This window comes from Narcine bancroftii, chromosome 1, assembly GCF_036971445.1.
Source record: "Narcine bancroftii isolate sNarBan1 chromosome 1, sNarBan1.hap1, whole genome shotgun sequence".
NCBI lineage: Eukaryota > Metazoa > Chordata > Chondrichthyes > Torpediniformes > Narcinidae > Narcine > Narcine bancroftii.
Window position 1 is genome coordinate 458,992,641 of NC_091469.1, and position 22,115 is coordinate 459,014,755.

Genomic DNA, 22,115 nt, shown 5'->3' on the forward strand with positions numbered 1-22,115 from the left:
ATGTGTTTGTGCAGGGAAGGTCATGTTTGACAAATCTTGTTGAATTTTTGAGGAGGTGACTAGGAAGGTTGATGAGGGTAGAGCAGAAGATGTTGTATATATGGATTTCAGTAAGGCCCTTGATAAGGTTCCATGTGTAAGGTTGCTAAGGAAGGTTCAGGCACTAGGTATTAATTTTGGGATAGTCAAATAGGTTCAACAGTGGCTAGAAAGTAGATGCCAGAGAGTCATGGTGGATAACTGTCTGTCAGGATGGAAGCCAGTGATGAGCAGTGTGCCTCAGGGATCGATGTTGGGTCCCTTGTTATTTGTCATTTACATTAATGATTTGGATGATGGAGAGGTAAACTGGATTAGTAAATATGTGGATGATACAAAGTTAGGTGGAGAGTAGTGGATAGTGAAGCAGGTTTTCAGAGACTGCAGAGTGGGCTGAAAGGTGGCGAATGGAGTTTAATGTGAATAAGTCTGAAGTGCTTCATTTTAGGAAGAATAACCAAAACAGCATGTATTCAGTGAAGGGGAGGGCATTGAGGAATGCAGAGGAACAGAGAGATCTAGGAATAAAGGTTCATCATTCTTTGAAGGTGGAATCTCAAGTAGATAGAGTGGTGAAGAAATCTTTTGGTATGCTGGCCTTTTAACTCAAAGCATAGAATATAGGAGTTGGGAAGTGATGTTGAGACTATTCAAGGCATTGGTGTGGCCAAATTTAGAATACTGTATACTGGTCTACAAATTATAGGAAGGATATCAGTAAGGTAGAGCGAGGGCAGAAAAGATTTACCAAGATGTTGCCTGGATTGCAGAATCTAGATTACAAAGATTGAGTAGATTAGGTCTTTATTCATTGGAGCATTGAAGGTTGAGGGGGGATTTGATAGAGGTATTTAAAACTATGAGGGGGATAGATAGAGTAGATGTGAATATGCCCTTTCACTTGAGGGTAGGTGAAATTCAAACAAGAGGTCATGAGTTAAGCATTGGGGGCAAATATTTAGAAATAAAATGAGAGGGAACTTTTTCACTCAGAAAGTGGTGGCTGAGTTGAATCACCTTCCAGAACAGATGGTTGCAGCAAAGTCAATTTTGTCATTTAAGGAAAGGTTGGATAGGTATATGGATGGGAGGTGATTGGAGGGTTATGGGCAAAGTTCAGGTAGGTGGAACTAGAGGAGATTACTTAGATCGGTACAGACTAGAGGGGCCAAGATGGCTTGTTTCTATACTGTAATTGTCAAAGCAAAAACAGTGATAATGGCTTTGCAAAAATATTTCACAATTTTTGGTTTACCTAAAGAGATCGAGACTGAACAAGGAAGTAATTTCACATCAGGGCTGCTTCAGCAGTTGATTTATGAGCTGGGAATTAAACAGATCACTTCATCTGCATACCATTCTGAAACTCAGGGAGCTTTGGAAAGATTTCATTCTACTCTTAAAAATATGATGAGGATATCTTGTCTGGAAAATGTAAAGGATTGAAACAAATGTATTAATTTACTGTTATTTGCAGTAAGAGAGTCTGTGCAGAATTAATTAGGTTTCAGTCCTTTTGAAATTGTGTTTGGATATCAGGTTAGAGGACCTTTAATGTTGTTAAAAGAACAGTGCGTTAATGAAGATGTTCAGTTGGACTTGCTGGATTATGTTTCTAAATTTAAAGATCAATTTTAAAAAGGGTGGACTTCGGCTCAATAGAATTTAAAAATAACTCAGGGTAAAATGAAACGATTATTTGACAGGAAGACTCAAGTCAGGAATTTTAAGCCAGGAAAGAATATAATAATTTTGTTCCCAACACATGACAATCCTCTTAGAGCAAAATTTTCTGGACCATACGAAGAGAAATCAAACTGAATGATGTTAACTATGCAATAAACACTCCAGATCATAGGAATAAAACTTAGATTTCTCATATCAATATGTTGAAATGTTACTATGAAGAAAAATGTAGTGGAGAACTATCTGTTTCAGAGGTGTTAGTTGATGATATGGTTGAGGAAGTTATGGATCATAAGATCACAGAAACAGAATTTTGTGAGGGTAACATTAAAGAAGCCATAGTTCCTCTGCATCTGTCTAACTCACCCATTTTGGAAAATTTGAAGGAAAGATTAGGCCATCTTAAATCATGAGAACAGAAGCAGTTGAAACAGTTGCTTTTGAGATATGAAAATTTGTTTCCTGATGTGCCAAAAAGGATGTCAGTGATTTGTCATGATGTGGATGTGGGAGAAGTGTATTCCATAAAACAACGCCCCTACTGAATAAACATTCAGAAGAGTGAAATCATGGATCAGGAGGTGGAATACATGTTATATTTGATATTATTAGACCTTCAAATTCAAATTGGAGTTCTCCTTATGTTCTGGTACCTAAATCTGTTAGGTTCTACACAGATTATAGGAAGGTTAATATAGTAACCAAATGGATGCTTATTGTATTCCTAGGATTGATGATTGTATTGATAAAATTGGGAAAGCTAAATTTCTTACTAAGGTAGATTTGTTAAACGGTTACTGATGTGTGCCACTAACAGAAAGAGGACGGGATATTTCTGCATTTGTGACACCATCAGGCTTGAACAAATATAATATGCTACCTTTTGAAGGTATTTGAAGGTCTTTTGGCATGAAAAATGAGGCGGGATCATTGGTTACATTTAAGGAAAGACTGGATAGTTACATGGATAGGAGAGGACTGGAGGGGTATGGACCGGGTGCTGGTCAGTGGGACTAGGAGGGTGGGGATTTGTTACGGCATGGACTAGTAGGGCCGAACTGGCCTGTTCTGTGCTGTAAGTGGTTATATGGTTATATGGTTATACATCATTCCAAAGGATGATGAATTCTGTAATCTAAGGTTTAAAAGACACAGATGCTTATATTGATGACTTGATCACAAAAAGTGACACATGAGAAAAACATCTGAGGGAATTGGAAAAATTGTTTGCAAGTTTATCCAAAGCAAACTTAAATGATGATTTAGCTAAAAGTTAATTGGGACATGCTACTGTGACATACTAAGGACAAGTAGTTGGTCAGGACAAAGTTGTGCCTATTCAAGTGAAAGTGCTGGTGATTTCTGAATTCCCTATTCCCAATAGCAAGGAAGCAGTGAAAAGGTGTTTAGGAATGACAGGATATTTTAGGAAGTTTTGCAAGAATTTTGCAGAAATTGCTCTTCCTTTAACCAATCTTTTGAAGAAGGGGGAGAAATTTGTGTGGACAAAAGTTTGTCAGAGAGCGTAGTTGAATTTAAAGTAAATGCTATGCCGTTACCCTGTTTTAAAATCTCCTGATTTTGACAGACCATTTTCTTTAGCAATGGGTGCCAGTGAGGGGACAGAGTGGGGGGAGAGTTTAAGCAGGAGATTGATAAGTATCTAATTGATGGGGGGGGGGGGCATCAGGCAATATGGGGAAAAGGTTGGCAATTGGAACTAGGTGTGAATATAGTTCAGGTTAGGGTGGAGTCGCAGAACAGACTCGATGGGCCAAGTGGACTTCTGTGATCTTCTGAAAAACATAATGAAATTGACCATCCAGTTGCCTACTTTTCAAAAAAAATTCAATGTTCATCAAAGGAACTATTCCACTATTGAGAAGGAGCTGAATGACCAAAGGAATGCCCACACTAATCATTCAAGACTCTCATATTTATGAAACATATTTATTTATTTATATAGGTGGAATACTTGCCCTGCAGATGTATTATTTGTCTGTATGTAGGTCATGTCTGGTTGTGAGTCTGCATGATTTTGCACTAAGGATTGGAGAACACTGTTTCATCAGGTTGTACTTGTACAATCAGATGACAATAAACTTGATTTCTTAATGGTAGTGGGTTAAAGATACTGTGCAGTGGATGGAAAGGGTCTTCTATAATTCCTTGAGCTCGAGATGGCAGAGGTCGACAGCATCGAGTCCACGCTGCTGAAGATCCAGCTGCGCTGGATGGGTCACGTCTCCAGAATGGAGGACCATCGCCTTCCCAAGATCGTATTATATGGCGAGCTCTCCACTGGCCACCGTGACAGAGGTGCACCAAAGAAAAGGTACAAGGACTGCCTAAAGAAATCTCTTGGTGCCTGCCACATTGACCACCGCCAGTGGGCTGATAACGCCTCAAACCGTGCATCTTGGCGCCTCACAGTTTGGCGGGCAGCAGCCTCCTTTGAAGAAGACCGCAGAGCCCACCTCACTGACAAAAGGCAAAGGAGGAAAAACCCAACACCCAACCCCAACCAACCAATTTTCCCTTGCAACCGCTGCAATCGTGTCTGCCTGTCCCGCATCGGACTGGTCAGCCACAAACGAGCCTGCAGCTGACGTGGACTTTTTACCCCCTCCATAAATCTTCGTCCGCGAAGCCAAGCCAAAGAAAAAAGAAAAATTTAGGAAAAAAGCTACCAATCAATGTCATCAGTGATTTTCTTATCTGTTTCAAAGATCTCCTGCATGAACTTCTGATCTGATGGTTTGCAGCTAACATAAAGCACAATAATGCAACCAGAGAGGACACTTAAATTGTGCTTCTGCAAAAGGTTGTCAAGATGGGGGCCGGTCGTCTTGCCCTCCTCAGCCTCCTTACGAGCTATAGGCTCTGCTACACCTTCCTGATTAATAAAGAGGTGTTGTGAGTCCAGGATAGGTTGTCCTTTATATGCAAGCCAAGGAACTATGTGCTTTCCACTCTCTCCATGACAAAACCATTGATGTGTAAAAACCTTCGATCTCCTGAGGTCCACCATCATCTCTTTTGTCTTATCTACATTCCAAGACAATTAAGAAATGTTGCCTCATTCAAGCCCTTTGCATTATTGGAATGCGATCATCCTCCTTTTATTTTTAAATTCCACCCATCTAGCATCATGAATCAATCCTCTAAGAAATAACAAATCCAGACCATAGACCATACTAGATCTGAGAGAGGAGCTCTTTGAGCGCCAGAGTTTCAGAGCTGACCATCAATGCAAAGATTTTTTTAAAATCACAGTCTAGATGGGAACTATTCAAAGATGTTAACTAAAAATAGACCTAAATAACTTCCACTTTTTCACAGTTGGCTCATAAATTTATTATCCAGTTACCGTTGAATGTGCTGTATGAAATAACATAACATCCCAGAATCTGTTTGGTGTGGAACTTCCTCTGATACTGACCTATTGCGACCACAATTAGGTCAAGGAAACCAATCAGCTTCAGGAGAACTACTGGGCATTGTCTCATACCATTAATCCACCAAAGCAGCCTGATAAACTTAAGAAAGTAAATTCCAGACTATTAACTCGCACCTGGCATTATGCAAATTGAGGAGAATAAAAGTTTACTCTCTGGAAAATCTCCTTTGATTTTTTTGGTTGAATTAAAATCATAATTAAAATCAAAGGTCTGTGCCTAGGGTAACAACACAATGCTGGAAAAACTCAGCAGGTCAAAGAGTGTACTTTATTTCGCAAAGATAAAGATCGAGTTCAGAAAAATGAGAGGAGATCTTATAGAAACATATAGGATTATGAAGGGTATGGATAGGATAGATGTAGGAAGGTTTTTTGAGCTGGCCGGGGAAACTAAAACGAGAGGACAGAGTCCCAAGATTTGGGGGAGTAGATTTAGGACAGAGATGAGGAAAAATTGTTTTTCCCAGAGAGTAGTGAATGTTTGGAATTCTCTAACCAGGGAAGTGGTTGAGGCTGCCTCATTAAACATTTAAAATTCGGTTAGATAAATTTTTACATCATAGAGGAATTAGGGGATATGGGGAGAAGGCAGGTAGGTGGAGTTAGGTCATAAATTAGATCAGCCATGATCGTATTGAATGGCGAAGCAGGCTCGATGGGCCATTTTTGGCCTACTCCTGTTCCTACTTCCTATGTTCCTATAACCAATGTTTCAGGCTTGAACCCTTCTTCAAGTTAAGGAAAATGTTGGCAGGCGTCTGAACAAAATGATAGGAGGGTGGGTGGTGTAGGTGAAGGGGCATGGCTCCAAGGGCAGGAGGTAATAGGTGAATAAAGGAGGGAGGATGTAGCAGCAAGCAGGGGGAGGAGGGATGGCTCTGTGAATAGAGAGGGAAGTGGGTGGAGAGCTAAGGGAAGGAAGATAAGGGGAAAGGGAAGAAAGGGAGAATAATGAGTTGGTTAGTAGAAACTGGAGAAGTCAGTGTTAATGCCATCTAGCTGGAGAGTCCCCAGATGGAAAATCAAATGCTGTTCCTCCAATTTAAAGGTTGGTCTTGGTGGTATAGTACGAGGCCATGAACAAACATGCAAGTATGGGCGTGGGATGCAGAATTGAAATTGTTTGCCACTGGGAGATCCCTGTCACTGATGCAGACAGAATATCACCTGTATAAGCAGCTGCGACCGGCACCGGTCCTGACAAGGTAAGTATGTGACAGCAACAACCACCCCCCATTCCATTCCCAGCCTCCAAACTGTCCCTCTATATGATGGTCTGAAGGGCTGACAGTTCAGCTGACCTCCTAACGTTGTGCAAGACAGTCGATGCATGGTCTGACTGTCAAGGGTGCGACTGGTTCTCTGTGACTGGCTCTGATGCAGAACATGGACTGTGGATATATGCCATCTTCAACCTGTCAATGGAAACTGTGTCTTCTTTTCCATTCCTATTGATCACAAAAGTTTCGGGTGGCATCATAAGTCCTGAAAAGGACCATCATAAACAGGTTGAAGTGGTTTGCAAACAGCATCATGCTCAAGGAACATGAGTACAACGTTGTAAATCATTCAGCACACACACTGCAGGTGACACCTGCCACGTTAGAGTAGGTTGGAATAAATTCATGTTTTTCTGAAGACGATCAACATAACTAGCTGGATCAAAGAGCATTGTGCTTGGCAAGGTTAACGTAGTACCATATACTAGCTATGCCACTGAACATCCAAGATCTGCCTTAACAGCAGTATGTATGCCAAGGATAACCATGGGCAAATGTTCACTCCACATTAATGCATCACCACCTGCTGTTAATGCTGCCTTCAATTGTCTATGTAAATGCTCAACGAGGCCATTGGCCTGCAGATGATAAGCCATAGTTTGAATACGGGTAGTGTCCAGAATATCGGTGAGAGCTCGGAACAATGCCAACTCAAACTGAGATCCTCAATCCATTGTAATAGTGACCGGAACACCGAAAGATGGAATCCAATGATCCATGTAAGCCCTAGCGACCGTCTCCACAGAGATGCAAGTGATAGAAATAGTCTCCTGCCACCTGGTAATCTGGTCTTCTCACATGAGCAGGTAAGTATATCCCTGAGATGGCAGAAGCGGGTCTACCAAGTCTAAGTGCACGTGCTGGAAACGGGAATCCAGAACAACAAAGTCCCCCAGCTTGGAATTCATGTGTCTGGAGACTTTAGAGCATTGATGCAGCAAGCAGATCCTTGCCAATAATCCAACATCCTGTTTAACATTCCTTGCTCTTTGATCAGGATGTAATAGATTGAGAGAGACTCAAACATTTCCCACCTCATGGCTGCCAGCAAAAAAGGCCTAGGCCTTCCTGTCGAAAAATTGCAGACTAATTTTTCCAGGGTCATATCTTGAAGATGGAGGCCAGCGTTGATTTGGTGATACTGGATGAGATCAGGATCAGTGTGCTGTGCAAGAGACATGGTGGTAAAGTCAATACCAGCAGTTGTATGTAAGGCATCAATGTCACTCCAAGCAGGACATCAGCCATGGCATTCGCTTTTCCTTGGATGTGCCCTATGTCCAATGAAAATGGTAGGATTAAATCCAAGTGCCGAATCTCTCCAGACAAGTAGAGATGTGTGCTTGTACTCGTAGTATGCGTAAGAGGCTGGTGGTCTATATAAATGGTGAAAGGGTGACAAGAGTTCTCGACCAACGTACTATGCTTTGCCTGAGCTAGTGCCAGCTTGACAGAAAAAAGCGCGAGAGATTCCAATTGCCAATGAACATGTCCTTTTCACACTACTACAGTCCTGACAGGTGCATCTGTGGTAAGAGAGAGCAAGGCGTTGGGCTTTTGATGCACAAGCATTGTGGCATTCGCAACCACAGTCTTCACATTGTTGAAATCATATCCCAAAGTTAATGGTCTTTTGGGCGCTACTTTCGATTGATAAGGTGGTGGCGGTTCATAAGGGCACAGTAAGCAGCTGTTTCAGTTCCATTGGCTCCTGTTGATTAGGGGAAGAAGCCAATCCTTCTATCTTCAATGCAGAAGTTGTGGACATAACGAGGTCGGCATGATCCACCAACTGATCGAGCATGGACATTCGAAAGACACTCACCAAATGCTCTTGGACTTGATGAGGTAAACATTAAAAGGAACCTCTATTTCCAAAAATCATCTTCAGCTGTAGGAGCAGTGTGAAAAGGACGTGTCCATTGGCAATTGGAATCTCTGACGCTTTTTTCAGTCAAGCTGGCACTAGCTCACTAGTACGTTGGTCGAGAACTCTTGCCATCTATCTTCAGTCTGTTCTACCTCCTCAACATCTGTGATGGTTGCCTGTCGACTAGGCTGTCATCAGGTAGTAAGTGGGAAATACATGTCTCTCTAGGTGGCTGAATACACCATAGAATAGCAGCCTTAAGCATATTGGATGGGAGATTACTATCTGGATCCACTAAGACGTCCTCAACTTCACAGGAAATCTGCTCTGGAAGACTCCACAAGTGAACCGTTCTTTGTATTCTGACTCGTCACAATGAGGGCAGAGAAGCCCACTTCATGGATTGTGAACTACATTGATGCCTTATTACTGTATAGGGAGTATAGGGAGAGATTGGACAGATTAGGTCTTTATTCTTTGCAGCGTAGAAGGTTGAGAGGGGATTTGATAGAAGTATTTAAGATTATGAAAGGGATAGACAGAGTGGATGTGGATAGACTATTTCTGTTAAGAGGAGGAAAGATTAAAACAAGAGGACATGAGTTAAAAATTAAGGGGCAGAGGTTTAGAGGTAACATGAGGGGGAACTTCTTTACTCAGAGAGTGGTAGACGTGTAGAATGAGCTTCCGGGAGAAATAGTGGCGGCAGAGTCAATTGTATTATTTAAGAAAAGGTTGGACAGGTATATGGATGAGAAGAAGATGGAGGGTTATAGGCATTGTGCAGGGAGGTGGGACTAGAGAGGGGTGTTTGGTTCGGTGCAGACTAGAAGGGCCTAATGGCCTGTTTCCATGCTGTAAATTGTTATGTTTTTTTATGTATGTAAAAAGGGAGGAAATCTTCAGTTTGAACTCCTCTACTGCTCTCCTGTAAGGGGTTCATCCTCATCACCATCCTTTTAAATGAGAAGGTACGGTGAACTCATGGGATCACCTCTAGTAATGGCGTTGATTTACCACAGCATACAAACAAAGAATATACTCACTCATTTCATTCAGCACACCATGAGTCGACTTCCTTTTATTATTCACGAGGCACAACATTGCATTCTTCAACTCCCCAAACACCACCCAGCCAAACTCCTCTGACCTTCTCATTGGCTCACAGCCAAATGAGAGATCTGGACACTCACACTCTCCTCCTCCTACATCCTACACCCATATGCTCACCACACCCACGCATGCGTGCCATTACTCATTATGTCATCAGCAGCGGTCCACACCGCTCCTGACGAAGGTAAATATGTAACAAATTTAGACATACAGCATAGTAACAGGCCATTTCAGCCATAAGCCCATGCCATCCAATTACACCTAAATAAGCTACAGCCTCCCCCCCCACCCAGTACATTTGAAACAGTGAGTAGAAACTGTACATGTGTGTGTATATATAAAGTGTGAGTCTATATATAATATATACTGTATATGTGTATGTACACTGTGTGTGTATAGATAATTATATGGTGTGTAATACATGTGAATGCTGTGTATTGTGTGTTTGTGCTATGTATTGTGCACATATGCATGTGCACAGTAGTTCAAAGAAAGACCTTGTGTGTGTGTGTGTGTGTGTGTGTGTGTGTGTGTGTGTGTGAACACTGTGCCCCTGGGAAGAGTTGTTTCATCTGGTTGTATATGTACAAGATAAAAGATTATGTTGTACAAGAAAGGGCACAACTCTACACCTCCTATTGGAGAATGAGCCGGCAAGTGATTGAAAGATCATTGGGGTGGGGGGGTGGGGGGGATACTTTGGCAGCAGTGACCATAATTCTTTTGATTAAAAATTTTAATTGGAATAGGTTGAAATGATCCACAAGTCTTAAATTCGGGCAATGTTAATTTTGAAGGCACATGCCAGTGACTGACAAAGGCTGATTGGGAGGCCCTATAGCAGATAAAGGGACATATGGCAAGTGAAAGGTATTTAAAAGTGAGATAGGGACATTTTAGAGCAAAATACTCCTGTTACATAAATGGCAAGGCTGTCCAACATAGGGAAACATGGTTTTCAAGGAATATTTAGGCTATGATCAGGAAAAAAAAAAAAGAGTTATATGAGTCAAGTTTAGGCAGCTGTGATCAAGGGAATCCCTTGAGGAATGTTGCAATGTCCAAATATGTTTAAGGGGGAAATCAGGAGGGAAAACAGAGGAAATAAGATAACTCTGTTGTTTCATCTTGTATTGGTATATGTGAGTTCTTAGACAACACATGGATGAAGGAAAAGGTTCTTTAAAGTTGTTGTAAACAGCACCATGAGGCATGCCATGAGGCTGCAAGCCTCCATTATAGATCTAACATATGGTCTTTTGATCTGTGTCAGGTTCAGTTTCTCACAGGCTGTTGAACCTAGTATGGCCTGTACATCCTTTGGTGCCATGTTGAAGGCTAGCATGTGCTCTTTGTCCTTGTGTTTCATTTTGACCATGCATACTCCTTGCACTGGTATATCGGTACCTGAATATCCTGTCACCTTCACTTTTGTTCCATATATCTTTTGCCTGCATCTAATCTTCTTAAAATCAGTCTCTGATATTACATTAATTTGTGCTCCAGTATCGAATTTAACTGAAATGTTTATGTCATTCACTTTTAATCTCAACATCCAGTCTCTGTTTTCTTTCTTGTTTTTAGTCACAACATCTACATAGAATTCCTCTATCTCCCTTTCATCTACTGCATGAACCTTGCTTTTTTACACTTGGTTCCTACAGCAACGTGCATAATGGTTGCTTTTGTTGCATGTTTTACCATATGCTGGACACTTTTTTGGTAGGTGTTGTGTATTGCATTGACAACATGGCTTTCACAAGATCACAAGATCACAAGATCACAAGATAAAGGAACAGAAGCCAGCCACTAGGCCCATTGAGTCTGTTCCGTGACAATGCACTAAGCTAAACTAAACTCACACCTAGTTCCAATTACCAGCCTTTTCCCCATATCCCTTGATACCCTTACTAATGAGATACTTATCCATTTCCTGTTTACATACTCCCAGTGGTCTGGCCTCCATTGCTTTGTGCGGCAATGAGTTCCACAGATCCACGACCCTCTGACTATAGAAGTTCTTCCTCTTCTCTGTTTTGATTGGAAAGCATCTAATTTTAAGATTATGACCCCTTGTCCTCAACTCGCCCATCAAGGGAAACATCTTATCTACATTCACTCTGTCAAAATATTTTAATATTCAAAATGTCTCTATGAGATCCCCTCTCATTCTCCTGTACTCCAACGAAAACAACCCAAGAGCTGCCAAATGTTTCCCATACACTAGCCCCTGCATTCCAGGAATCATTCTCGTAAATCTCCTTGCACTCTTTCCAACACAGTACAGTGAAACCTCGTTAGAAAGTGATTCGTTAATCCGTGGAATCGCTTATAAGCGCGGGTATCTGTGGACCCCAAACTGCTAAGGGGCGGGCTGATGATAATCATCCTGTAACCCAATTCCCCGCATCTGACTGCCCCCTCCCCACTGCCTGACAGCTCCCCTCCCTGCTGCCCCTGCTTCCCTGGCACGGGACTTTGGGGCAGGGGCAGCCACCATGAGGCATTGGGGCAGGAGCGGCCAGCACGGATGTCAGGCGGCTACCCCTGCCCCGGAGTCCCACACCGGCCTCCCCTGAATCTGTTCTGTGACTCAGCTGTAATGCGGTATGAAATCTTGGACCCCAACTACTGTGTTTTAACTAGGTTTTACTGTACTCTAAATTGGGTCTCACCAGTGCCCCATAGAACCTCATTAACATCTCTCGACTCTTAAATACTATACCTCTCAAAATGAATGCTAGCATAGCATTTGCCTTTTTCTCTACCAATCCTACCTGGGCGTTAACTTTTAGATTACTCTGCACAAGGATGCCCAGGTCTCTTTGCACCTCTGAGGATTGAATTTTCTCTTGATCCAGATAGTTCTCACCCTGTTTATGTCCACCATCAAAATGTAGAACTGAACACTTCTCAACTTTCTACTTCATCTGCCATATAATTGCCCAGTTTCTATTTAATCTGTCTATATCCCTCTGCAATTTTAGTTTCTTTAACAGTTCCTGCTCCATCATCTATCTTGGTGTTGTCCTCAAATTTGACCACAAAACTATTTAGTCCACATTCAAAATCATTAATATAAATGTAAATAGCAGCAGCCCTAAGACCGATCCCTTCGGAACACCCCTTGTTATAGGCAGCCATTTTAAATGGGATCTATTAATTTCAACCCTTTGCTTTCTACCTATCAGCAAATTTTCTATCCAATCTAATAATGTCCCTGAAATTCCATGGGCCTTTATTTTATTTATCAGCCTAACATGTGGCATCTATTTGAAAACCTTTTGAAAATCCAATTAGATAATATCCACAGCTTCCACTTTGTCTATCCTATGTGAGATTTCTTCAAAAAACTCTAATAGGTTAGTCAAACATGATCTACCCTTTAAAAAACCATGCTGAATAGGACCTATCCTGTCATGCATTTCCAGTTATTTCATAACTTCATTGAGAATTGACGCTAATATCTTCTCTACCACTTGATGTCAGACTTATAGGTCTATAGTTTCCTTTCCTCTCTTTCCCAACTTTCTTGTACAGTGGAGCCACATTTTCAACCTTTCAATCTCCTGGATCCATGCCAGAGACTATTAATTTCTGAAAGATTATCACCAATGGATCTACAATCTCCAAAACCACCTCTTTCAAAACCCACAGGTGTACCTCATCTGGTCCGGGAGATTTATCTGTCTTTAATCCATTCAATTTACCTATCACAATTTCTATAGTAATCTTAACTCTATCCAGCTCTACACCCTGAAGCTTCTGTCTGTCAGGGATATTACTAATATCTTCCACAGTGAATACAGACATAAAATATTGTTTTAATCCTTCTGCCATATCTTTGTAACCCATTATAATTTCCCCAACATCGTTTTCTATCGGACCTATGTCAACACATGTCTCCCTTTATTCTTTATATATTTAAAAAAACTCTAAGTATCTTCTTTTATATTGTTTGCCAATCTCCTTTCATAACTCATCCTTTCTTTCTTATGACTATATTTCTTTCTGTAAGTTTCTAAAGGAATCCCAGTTCTCTGATTTCCCACTATTTTTAGCTTCCTTATATGCCCTCCCCTTTGCTTTATCTTGGCCTTAACTCTTTTGTTAGCCACATTGGTACCATCTTTCCTTTGACTACTTTCCTTTTTCTAGGAATATATATATCTTGCATGCCTTTTATCATCCAAACTTGCTCTGTTCCTCCAACTAATTTGATTATCCGGTCGACTTGGGCCCATTCCTTCCTCATAACTTACTTCATTGCACTGAAAAATTGATATATCCGATAACATATTTTCCTTTTCCAATTTGAAATTGAATTAGACCATGTTATGGTCACAGCTTCCAAGAGGTTCTAAAACCTTAAACTCCCTAACAACCTCAGGTTCATTGCACATGTCCCAATCAAGAACTGCTGATCCCCTGATGGGCTTCTCATCAAGCTGTTCAAAAAATCCTTCTTAGGTTTTCTACAAACTGACACTCCTGTGATCCAGTAATTTCCTGTCCATCCCAATCCCCTGCCATGTTAAAATCTCCCATAATGAATTTGATTTTATCCTTGCGACATGCCCTTTGTATTTCCATATCATAGTCTTTTTCCTGGATGCTGTGTGGGGGCCCATATATCTGCTAATATAGTTTTTTTTTACCCTTAGCATTTCTTAATTCAACCCATACTACCTCTTTAGACCCTATGTCTCTGCTTTCTATTGATGTTATGTCATTACTTATCATCTGAGCAACCCCTCCACCTCTACCCTCCTGCTTATCTTTCCTATAGATGGTATATCCTCAGCTATTGAGACCCCAATCACAGGCCTCATTGAGCCACGTTTCAGTAATGGCCACAATGTCATACCTTTTTAGTTGAATCTGAGAAACCAGGTCATTCACTTTGTTTCTGATGCTACGCGCATTTAAGTAAAGTGCCATAAGCCCATTTTGTTGTCAATTGTGCTGTATTCCTGTTAAACATCTCTATCTCCTGTCTGCTCATTTGCCTTTATGTCGTTGTTGACCACTTCTGTACTATTAATTCCTTCCTCTGATGTAACTCCCTGATTCACTACTATCATATTTTATTTGCTCCAATTATGATTTCCCTCCCCTGAAAAGCTAGTTTAAATCCTCCCCAATGGTCCTTTTATTTTTGTTTGCTGGCCACGCCTCTCTTTCCACTTTGGCACACTTTTTGTTAAACAGTTTATGTCTGTTCTTGTTCACTGCATCCACGTTGCAGCTAGTTTCACTATGCCTGCATTTTTACAGTTTCTGTAGCTCTACAGAGTACTATGGCTTTTTCCAGGTCTTGATTTTGCTGTCTTAGAAATCTTTCCCTTAGACTTTTATCTGGAATACTACACACAAGTCTATCTTTTATCAGCGAGTCGGTCAGTCCACCAAATTCACATGTTTTGCTTCTGTTTCTCAATTTACCACTTACTGATCAATACTTTCTTCCATTTTCTGTATACATGTGAAAAATCTGTGCCTCTCAAATGTCACGGTACATTTAGGTATCCAGTATGCTTCAAACTGTTCCATTATTTTTTCCAGTTTCACTTTGTCTCCTTCAGCAGAAAATGTGAAGTTATTATACACCTCCAGGCTTCGTCCCCCACAACATGTAAGAAAACTGATGCTTTCACTTTATCACTTTTCTCGTCAGATCCAACTGCCACTAAATACAATCCAAAATGCTGTTGCAATTTGTTCCAATTTACAGCCACATTACCTGTCAACTGAAATTTTGCTGGTGGGTGTAACCCTTCCATTTTTATCTTTGTTAACTTCTCTTCACTGATCAGTTGCTAACTTTAGATTTTACCTTTTGAAGTATTTCCTTCTAATTTCCTTCTTTCCACTCTAACACCATGTTTCATCTTGTATTCATATGTGAGTGTACTTAGACTACACATGGATGAAGGAAAAGGTTCTTTAAAGTTGATGTAAACAGCACCATGAGGCAGGCTATGAGGCTGCAAGCCTCACAGAGTATCTCTTGCTCTGTGTCAGCCCTCTGCTGGCAGCCAAGTCTAATCAAACAGGGCCTTACTAGTGGCCATGCAAACATGATCAATATCATTACATCTGTCACACAGGATTAAGGAAAATCCCAAGAGTTCCTCCATCTATTTTTAGAGCAAAAGATAAATATGAAGAGGGTTGGTCCCCTTAAGGATCAATGTGGTCATCTAATGAACAGCAGCACTTTGAAATGTTGTCTGCTTGCAAAAGTTTGATTAATCAATCTTCTGAGAAGTAAATTGTTTGTGGCCAGGCAAATCTATAGGAACATAGGAAGTAGGAACAGGAGTAGGCCAAAAATGGCCCGTCGAGCCTGCTCCGCCATTCAATAAGATCATGGCTGATCTAATAAATGGCTGAGACTATAAAATCTCTACATGAGGGATTGAGCAGTTGCGAACATTGCCGTGCTCTATTCAAATTACAATGCTATGTTTGCCAGACATAGTACTAACATCTCATAATTCCATCTCAAATGTAGGCAAGGGAATCTCAATGTGTTCACCCTCAGCTGATGAGTCAGTGCTTCTCAAGGCTGGACAACAGCATTGATAGTATTAAGGTCACAGAATGGACTCTGAATGGAATTCTTCAATGTCTATCATGAAGAATGGTTTGGTAGCACCATCCTGAAAGATGTGGCAATCAGACTGGATTTACAAGTAACAAATGAAACAACAAGTGAATGAGTCACATCAGGAAAAGGAGCTCTTTGACATTAAAAGAGCCTGAAAGAAAGTTGTACTCCATTAGACAATCAATTGGATTTCAGAAACATACCTGTTACCAGCAGAATGAGGCAAGTCCAGCTGTATCCTCCAATGGAGTACTGTAGAGTCTCTAGACTTTGTAACACACAGCATTATCACAACTTCACTCTGTAAAGAGAAAGTGTGGAAGAAATCTGCAAGTGAGTGACAGAATTGAGGCCAGAATTGCAACCAGTTGCCTCATTTGTATACCAAGAAAGAAAACAAATGTTTGTGCACTTTGCATCGTTGGATAGTGATATGTGTGAACTACATCAATGGGAACTAGTTCTTAGTTTATTCAAAACCCACTACTACTCAATACTAACGGAAAATGTACCAAGCAAGATTTTGTAGGACAATGAGCTCTCTTAATAATGAAGACCCAGTGGTGAGATTGCTTTCTTTGCATTCCAATAACACTCTTTAAAACTTAACTCATTACTTTTCTGTCAATGCATAATTTGGTCAACTGTGATTCGAAAAGCATCTTTCACTACTAGAAAAATCATTCACCAGCAAAACCTGACTCATGTTGACTCTATTGGCTGGCTGCCTTCCTTTAACAACTCAGATCATTTTTTGATCTTTGCACACATGCAGATGTCCAATAATAACCTGGAGGTTAGAGGCAAGCAGTGCGCAGCTGTACTCAAAATTGAGGCCAGTTATAGAGCACCGATGAGTCGGAAGTGAAGTCTGATCATGTTTCACTTCCAGTCCCCCAGCAAAATGCCGGGAAGTGTTCATGTAAATGTGCTACTGCCACTGTGGATATTTTTTTCAGCAATTTAAATGTATTTGAATAATCATCAGAAATATTTAAAATAGTTCAAAAGCCTTGATGAAGAGTGTTCTGAGAGAAGGATCTCAGAGGAAGGATTCCTGATGCCTGATGATGTCATGGAGCTAAATTATTCCATCACAGAGACTTTTGGATGTGGTGAATCATATCGTTCAGCCTTATATATCTGGAAAAACATGGGTGGGTGAACAGGCAATGTGGGGAAAAATACAAGCAATCACCAGATTTCGGACAACCTCTGTCAATGTATCTCCACACTTTGAAGATATATTGACGTGTAACCTGGAGCTCATTTTGAGAGATAGCTCCTCCATGTGATGTTCACACCAGAGCAACTAAAATTGCAGGCAGCTTTCCCTGGGTCCTGAGCTGAACAAGATAGGACTCAGACCTTCAGTGCTCAAGATGTATTGTTGTTCATTTGAAGCTTCAAGAACTCACCAACTTGTTAAATGTTTTTCAGTAGTTATGGATAGAATTGGTTAATACAACACACAGCACATTTGGAACATAAATCGCATGTCTATTTGTCAAGTTGTTTTCCTGTATTAGTATTTGATAAGTTAACATGTTTATGCTATCCTTTAAATAATAGCTTTGCAAAATTAATGTTCCATGAATATGATTCACTTTTGGAAATTCCTTTTACAGTTTTAAAATACTTTTTGCTTGACCTTAATATTTGAAAATATGATCAATCATTGATGAAGTCCTTGGGCTATATGGGGTTGGATTTGGGTCACCATAAAACATTCCCACCCACCCACATTTACTTGGGCCAGATGCAGGGAGGCAAGCGAGCTGACCACCCACACTTGGAAAATGTCTGGCAAGGTGGGGGTCAGGTTTCAGTGCAAATAAGCCTCAGGCAGCTGACCTGCTAAAGTCCTGTCCCCACAGGCTCTAACTGATTGTGATGAGATGATGATGAGAGTTTATTGTCAGACACATAAGTACAGCGTTGAAATGTACAGAAATGATTGCTTACTCAATAAGTATAAATTAAATTACCAGACAAGAGAAGAAAAGGTCATTAGTATAAAAGGACTGGAGGCGAGCCAAGGTCTGTTTCCTATCTATGCTTTCAAACATTTTCTAAATTTCTCTCTTGGCAAAATAAAAAATAATTAAGATAGCTTAAAATGATCAAAAATTAAAACTTCCTTGAAAATATGATGTAATTAAAGGTATAGCTGAAGTTCGTTTATTATCATATGACTATGTATATGCTACCCGATGAAACAAATACACCCACGCGTGTGCACACACTCACACACACACCACACACACACACACACACACACACACACACACACACACACACACACACACACACACACACACACACACACACACCGCATGCACACACACAACACACCACAAAAATCTCATATACAAATGAAGATATAATGGAAAATAAATATGTATTAGTATTATTTTTGAATAATTTACTAATTTCATGTATAGAGACCCAAGATTACAGGATTTTGGAACATACAGAAATAATCTGAAATATTTAAAAAAACTGAACCTGCTCTTTCATCTCTTCTATAGGCCAAATGACCCCATTTCAAGGCTCCCTACTCCTGCGCCAGGTCTTGCTGTCAGAGGAGAGGGAAGCTGTATTTCCCAGCACCATCATGGTCCACATGAAGGCCAAAACCCTAACAGAGTGACAGAATGATGGCATCTTCTACTCTGCACACATGATGACATCTGTCAGTCTGCTCACCTTAGACCTATAGAAGATCCACGTGCATCCAAGTCTCACTTACCATATGGATTTTCAGCTATTTGCTAATCATCCTCAGCGTATCACTTTAGCAAGGACTTTAATTCGCAGGAACAGAATTTCAAAATTAGATTCAGTGTTTAAGCAAACTTAGTCTGGAAATACATTTCATTCATTTTTACTTTCAGATAAATCCATAATCATACCAAACATCTTAATTTATAATTATAGAGGACAATAACTTTCCAGAAATTTGTCCTGTTTTTAAACTTACCCCTGTTGGTTGTTTATTCTAACAGAAGTTGTTGCCTTTTCCTTTCTTCTGCTTCTCCAGCTTCAACGGCAGACAGCACTGCAGTAAAGAAAGGAGACTCAGTCCACACTGGCCTGATTGTGGGGATCCTGCTGGTGATTATCATTACTATAGCAGCTGTTCTTGTGACATTTTACATGTACCATCATCCAACATCAGCACCAAGTCTCTTCTTCATTGAGGTACAGTCGTTCAACAACAAGGAACCAAATTAATGAATTTGTTTCTCAAGTTTTCTCCATCATCCCTCCCTCTGTCCATTGCTTCCTCCCTCTTTTTCCCTCAACCTTTCCCCCACACATCCCCTCTCTCTCCCTCTCTAACTGTCCTTTTCCCTCTCTCCCCTCCTCTCTCTCTCTCTATCCTCCCTCTCCCATGCCATCCCTTCCTCCCTCACTTTCCTTTGATCTCTCTCCCTCCCATCTCTCTTTTATTTTTCCCTCTCTCTCACCCCTCCTGCCACACTCCTCTCTCTCCCTGTGCTCCCTTTTCCTTTTTCCCCTTCACGACCGCTCTTTTCCCCCTTTAAATCCTCACCTCCCTCAACCACCCTTCCCCCCCATCACCCCATCACTCCCCTGCACCTCTGTTGTTTGAAGAATGTTGTGTAGGGAGCATGACTTGAATAAATGTTCATAACGGCACAGTTTCTCCCTGATCCTCCCCTGCACCAATTCCTGGTCTCTGATGGGTAATTGGAAGAGAGAAAGGCCCTCTGTAGGCGCACACACCCCACCCTATTCTCCATCCCTCTTTCCCCCAACCCTTTATCTTACTTAGATTTGATAGCAGTGTGCAGGAGGAGGAGGTCACAGAGGCCACAGAGGGCCAAATGCAAGCAGGTGAGACTAGTGTGGGTCAGGGTATTTTGGTCAGCATGAACATGTTTGGCCAAAGGGCCTATTTCCACACTGTGTGACTCAATTACATAAAAAAAAGATTTTATTTGTCTTTGATAAAATTGAGTGCTGCAAACAATTTCAAAATTCCTTTTCTACTTTTTCTTATATTTAGCATTTGCTGAAGAAGCCATTCCTGATGGCTAAATGCTGTTTCATAAAAATGGCCGTAAAATATCGATGAGCTCCTGGATATCTACTATTCTTTCCTAACATTAAACAGTTTTATTTCGCAAATTGGGTGAAAAATAAATGGTGGCGCTGCACAGACCAGCTCAACAGTAGTGCTGTCGCTGGTGTGGACCCAGGGAAAGTGGGGAGAGGAGACACAGCACTCCTCTGCAGGGTTCTATCATTCAATTCTAGTACGCCAGCTAGGTACAGGCTTTAAACGATCTTTGAAAGGAGCCAACAGTGTTTGATTTTAAAAATCTTGCGACCGCGGGCTCTGGGCCCAAGATGGTGGCACCTATGTTTGGCAGCGGCCTTGAGGGATTGCAAACTCAAGAGACACAAAAGACTGGTGCAGCGCACCATAAAACAGAGAGAAGCAGAGAAGACTATTCTGTGGGACAGTGACAATGCCGGCAGACCAGTGAGTGGCACAGCGGTTGAAGAAAGCCTAGGTGGCAGGCTGTTGGCAGCTTGAGGTGAGGAACTCACACAGGCTGTGGGCTGTTGGCAGCTCGAGGTGAGGAACTCATACAGGCTGCGGGAGACTGGCTCGAAACTGGCTGAAGGGGGTACCACGTATCAGGGTGTTGTGGGCAGGAGGGGCTCCCATGGGGATTCGGGTGCTGAAGACTTCCTGATTGTCTTGGAGGTTTGGATCTGGAGCTCGGAATGCTGTTGGTTTTGGACTGCTCTGTGTGGTGGCTGAGGCCATGGGAGCATTGGAGGCTCAGTGACTCTGGGGTGATTCTTTTGCTTCTCTTTCCCTGACTCTAAGAGGTGCTAAGGCAAGTTCTATTGATGGCTGCCTTATGCAATTTTACATTGCGGTGTTCTCCCATTTTTCAGTTCATTTTTTTTGTGTGGTACTGACCCTTTAAGGGAACAGATTTAACAAAAACTTGCAGGTTTTGAAAAGTGTCTGTGAATTAACGGTAGGATTCGAAGACACCATACTCCAAAAGTTGATACATTTGCAGAGTGAAGGGAAGCAGCCCTGGAGAAGCCAGGGCAGAGACCATTTGAACAGCTTATTGAGGGATTGAGAAATCCACTAGGCCTCATGTGGTTATAGACAAACTGTCAGATGTCTTCCTGTTAATTATAGAGGGATGAGAAGACCACTTCCTGACCTAAAAGAGGGATGGTCACTTTTGATACACTGTCCCACGAAAAGGGGTCTTCTAGTTGCAGAAGAAATACTGCATTTCGATGGTGACCAGAGTGAGAGTCACGAGTTCGGCTGAGCTACGAAAAGGATTCTGGAAGATTTGAGAGCATCACTTGCTTTGTGTTCCCTATGCCAAAATAGAGGCTGTTTTATTGGCATTTGTCTAAAAAGAACATTTCTCTGAAGCACCCTAATAAGGGTTTCATGAGTTAATCAACATTCTGTCACTCCCAGTCTCTTTCACCCACTTCATGAACTGCTCATTTCATCTAAGGCCTGCGTGTCTCTGTGGTGGTACACTACCCGCCTACTGCAGGGGGCAGCCTCTGTACCTGCAGGAGTGTAAGGGGACAGGACAACACCTGGCCGGCTGTCAATCAGTCGGCCTGAATGGATCAAGCCCCACCTGGTCTGGTGTCAATCACCCTCCAGGATATAAGCCTGCGCCGGCCTCCCGAGGCCTCACTCAGAGTTGCTGCAGCCACAGCCAGCCTGGCTCTGTGGAAGTCTTTGTGGATTAAAGCCTGTTGTACAGTCTTCACCTTTGTGTGTGTCTGATTCTGGCTAACAGCGCACCACAGTCTCAAGCATCTAAAGCCTGCGCGTCGCATCAATTTCAAGCCCACGTGCATTCACTGAATATCCGAAACTGAACTTTAAACTGACTTCCGAGAATTGAGCTGTAGTGGCTTTGAGTATTCCACATACACACACCAATATATTCGCGCATAGTTAGAGTTTAAATTAGATAAGTATAGATACATTTAGTTAAATTTAGATAAATGCGAATA

The 22,115-nt window shown here is 41.5% G+C and overlaps 1 protein-coding gene across 2 annotated transcripts in view; it reads left to right on the forward strand.

The window, feature by feature from the left end:
• Nucleotides 1–22,115, forward strand: part of LOC138751829 (plexin domain-containing protein 2-like) — a 558,229-nt gene that overhangs the window by 524,538 nt on the left and 11,576 nt on the right. Inside the window, exon 13 of one of the 2 annotated variants that reach the window (XM_069914669.1) lies at nucleotides 19,105–19,178. In XM_069914669.1, coding sequence (XP_069770770.1) covers nucleotides 19,105–19,178 — 74 coding nt within the window. Of the gene's footprint in view, nucleotides 1–19,104; nucleotides 19,266–22,115 lie in introns of both variants that reach the window. The other variant, XM_069914668.1, reaches the window with a different exon arrangement.